This window comes from Eurypyga helias, unplaced genomic scaffold (assembly GCF_000690775.1).
Source record: "Eurypyga helias isolate BGI_N326 unplaced genomic scaffold, ASM69077v1 C16183741, whole genome shotgun sequence".
Taxonomy (NCBI): domain Eukaryota; kingdom Metazoa; phylum Chordata; class Aves; order Eurypygiformes; family Eurypygidae; genus Eurypyga; species Eurypyga helias.
In genome coordinates this window covers 1,100-4,798 of record NW_010286133.1, presented here as the reverse complement: position 1 = coordinate 4,798, position 3,699 = coordinate 1,100, and the positions used below count along the sequence as shown (strand labels likewise).

Here is a 3,699-nt window from a genome sequence, read left to right as displayed (position 1 = left end):
AAAGTATATCATCAGCAAAAACAAAGAACAATGGGTTACTGAGAACTAGACTTCAGGGAAATACCTTAGTGATAGAAGCAAAGATATTACCGACTGGTATGTAATGAACTCCCTAGCAGATGATGGCTTGGGGAGAAAAGGTCTCAGAATTGTAACATTGTGATAAAAAGAATTTGACAATTCCTCAAAATAAAAGAACTGCTTTCACTTTTAAAGATGGACTGGAAGAGAAGTATCTCAAGGCAAAAAAATGTGCAAGGAGACTTCCCATTCACCCATGTATAAAAATTATAACTTATTTCCCAGCCCTGGAAAGGCTATGTAAAAAATCCTATTGGATTAGAAATAGGCTTTCTTAGTGGAGAAAAGGAAATAATCATCAACTAGACCTGGGGAGAGTTTTTACAGCTTAAAACTCAGGGCAGAGGTTTTGTATGCTTACTGAAACCTGAGGGCAGAGGTGGGTTATTAAGTTAGAGTAATCTGGGGCTGGGGAGCGGGAAGAATACATATATATATATGGCCCCTTTGCATTTGTGCTGTGAAATGTAATACAGCTTCCTTAGGGAAGACGTATGTGATTTAAATTTGGAAGAAAAAGTACTGATCTGGTTAAAAAGAAGAAAAGAAGAGAGGGGAAGCAGATAGAGGCATGTTTATGTGAAAGCTGTTGCAGCTTTCCAAAGCAAGTGGGTCACCTGTAATGAAGTGCAGTAAGCTTTTGCTTTTTGGTAAAGGAACAGAAAAAATACTGCAGTCTTTCCATTTTCTTTTTCTGTCCACTATCACTTACTTAGGTAATGAAGGCTTACTCTGATCAGAAGCATGTTGTATGTTCAGGGGAGTCATCACCGTAAGAACAAAGGCATAACTTCAGGTGAGTTCAGGCCTGGCTGAAAATTACACAAAATGACAAGCCAGAGTAAAAATTGGCTAAGGAAATCAGAAATAGGTTGTACTGGGTAAACACAGTGAGATGGAAACGATCTAGATGAGACCAACTACCCAGAAACCCATTCCAGGGAATAAGGCAATCTGGGAACCAGCAGCAGAGCATCTTGCAAAGACACTGCAAAGTATGAGTCAGATTGCTATGGAAAAGTATTTTTTTTAAATCACATTCAGAAACAGATGTTTAGTTATCTTAGAAAACAGGCAAAGTTGGCACTGAAATAGTCTCAACAATAGCTGTTTAGTAAACGGTATGCATTTTATTATGGTTTTATGACAGTTAATACTGATATGTCTAAGTATTCTTACATTTATTACTCATTATGTATTCTGTATAATTCCAAAGTACAGATTGCCAATATATCAGGTAACAGAAATGGTATTCTGTCTGTGTACACCAGGCATGATTTCCTATGTGTAACAGATAGAAGAATATTATATGTATTATATATCCTTATATATTTCTGCCAAATGCAAGAAATACATGCAGCCGTAGAGCTATCCATTCGCACGAAATGCTACTAATCACAACCAAGTCAGACTAGCTGAACTAAATTAATTTAGCTTTTACAGCTACTCACATCAGTCTGCTTGAAAGCCAAACTTGTTTGTTTTATTTTATCTTGGGGCACATAAAATCATGGTATTTGGCAGCATGGAATAAGGGACATTAAATCGGCTTTTATGCTGTTGTTAAGGAACCCATAGAGGATGGGGTTCAAGCAGCAGGACATCATACCCAGTAAATGGCATATGCAGTACACTAATTTAAAATGTCTGTTAGAAATGAGAGTGGCATTAAAATCCGTCACAATGTGGAAAAGGTGAAGAGGCATCCAACTGAAACCAAAAACTAGGATTAGCACTGTCAGTCTGCAAAAAACTCTCCTAGATCTTGTCTTAATTCTGATGATGGATCGGGATACCGAAATCATGTCCCGGATCTCTATATTTTCTTCTGGTTTCATCTCAAAACAGATAGGTATCCCAGGGATGAATTTACTGGAGGAAGTGAGCTGGCTTTTTTCTGTGCCAGAGGTTTCTGGGACGTCACCAGAATGAGTATCCTGCTGATGCCTTGAAATAGCTGGCGTCACACTTGAAGTCTTTTTGCTGTATTTTCTGTGGTGCTTTCTGCCAAAGGCGCAGGTCCACCTGGAATGGCTGGAGGGCTGCACCTGCGTGCCGGTACTCTTAGTGGGATGAAGAGTTAGGTTGATCATCTCCTTTTCTTCAAACTTGTTTTCCTTGTGGGACAGTCTGGAACCTATGCTCCTGCAGACGCTGGTGTGACTAGCGGTTAAACACACCAGCGGCAGTATGTACTGCATGAACAACAAGGCTATCGTGAAGGCGATTCTGTAGGAATCAGAAGGCCATGACTCAACACACAAGAGCCTGTTCTCCAGTGCCTCTAAACTCAGAGTTTTGCTGAGGTCCACGATTTTGTGGAAAACTGGCAGCGGGGAGCAAATGGCAAAGCCAAGGGCCCAAATGGTCACTATTAAGAAATAGCCCTGTTTTGCTGTTAAATTGCTAGAAAGGGGATATTTTATCATACGGTACCTGACTGCAGCAATAGATATTAACATCAAAGTCGAAACTAGAACGGATGCGCACTGGAGGAAGGGCATGACATGGCACATGATAGTGCCAAACATCCATTGGTCAAGCAGGACAGATGTCAGTGTGAAAGGGGAACAAAACAGCACAACTAAGATGTCAGAAAAGGCCAAGTTACCAATAAGAATGTTTATTATTGTCTTCTGCTTGCGCTTTAGAAGAGCCGTTAGTATAAGCAGATTTCCCATAAAGCCGGCCAGACTTATAAGTGTGTACAGCCCAATAAGAAAGTACTGTATGTCTTCAACACTACTCTTGTAGTCTTCCCAGGCAGAAAAATTCTTTGTAGTAGCAGAGGTGTTCTTGGCAGGTGTCCTGTTGTTACGGTCTTTGAATCCTAAATCCATTTTACAGTCCTGCTTAGAATGAGAAAGGCATTAATTAGCATCTGATGGAAGGATGATACTGCTGTTAATCAGAATGTAAAGGAACATAAATTTACCTTGTATCAGCTTAATGTAAATAAGTTAATAGTGATGTTACTCTACTGTGAGGCAGATCCTGCATAACTTCAGGTCAATACAAGTTAGTTTCCTAGGTTTTAACGTGTGGCGTTGAGCACACCTAGGACTCGTACCTGGCTGCTCACGTGGGATGATGACAACCTAACAGCTGACTTTTAACTAAGCTTTGCCATAGACCATATTGTCAGCCTTTCCGTGAGGGAGCAGTAAGCTACAAAAGCAATCCATTTAGAGTTGGTGAGATTACTCATGTGAATAACAGCTCATTGATATGAGTAAGGAAATTACCATCACCATCTGGGCATGTGCCTAATCATTACATGACAGAAAATTATAATGAGAGCACCTGAAAATATATGATGTTTTGACATATGCTAACAACTGACACAAAATAGGTGAGAGCTTTCAAAAAGGATCAGTTTATAAGGAGATCCACCATCAGTGATCCAAGATGGAATTCCTAATGTGGTGCATATACAAACCATCTTCTATTAAATGTTGAACATACTTCAACTGTTGCTCAAGCAGAAGGGAGAACTGCCTAAAAAACATCCAGAACAATTGGATGCAATACAGAGAGGACAGTGTTAGCTGGAAGCAAACCCTACACAGCCATTTGAAAATTCAAGGAGCTGCTAATTATTCAGCACAGAAACATCTA

General features: G+C 39.8%; 1 protein-coding gene across 1 annotated transcript; it reads right to left on the bottom strand.

Annotated features, from left to right (window-relative positions):
• Positions 1–1,507: 1,507 nt before the first annotated feature.
• NPY5R (neuropeptide Y receptor Y5) lies at positions 1,508–2,921 on the bottom strand. The gene has a single exon (XM_010160090.1). It carries the CDS (start codon positions 2,919–2,921, stop codon positions 1,590–1,592), a length of 1,332 nt encoding a protein of 443 aa, XP_010158392.1. The 3' UTR covers positions 1,508–1,589.
• Between the last annotated feature and the right edge of the window lie 778 nt (positions 2,922–3,699).

Bases quoted from the DNA above. Each gene is read 5' to 3' on its own strand.
- NPY5R (XM_010160090.1), bottom strand. From the start codon at position 2,921: ATGGATTTAGGATTCAAAGACCGTAACAACAGGACACCTGCCAAGAAC.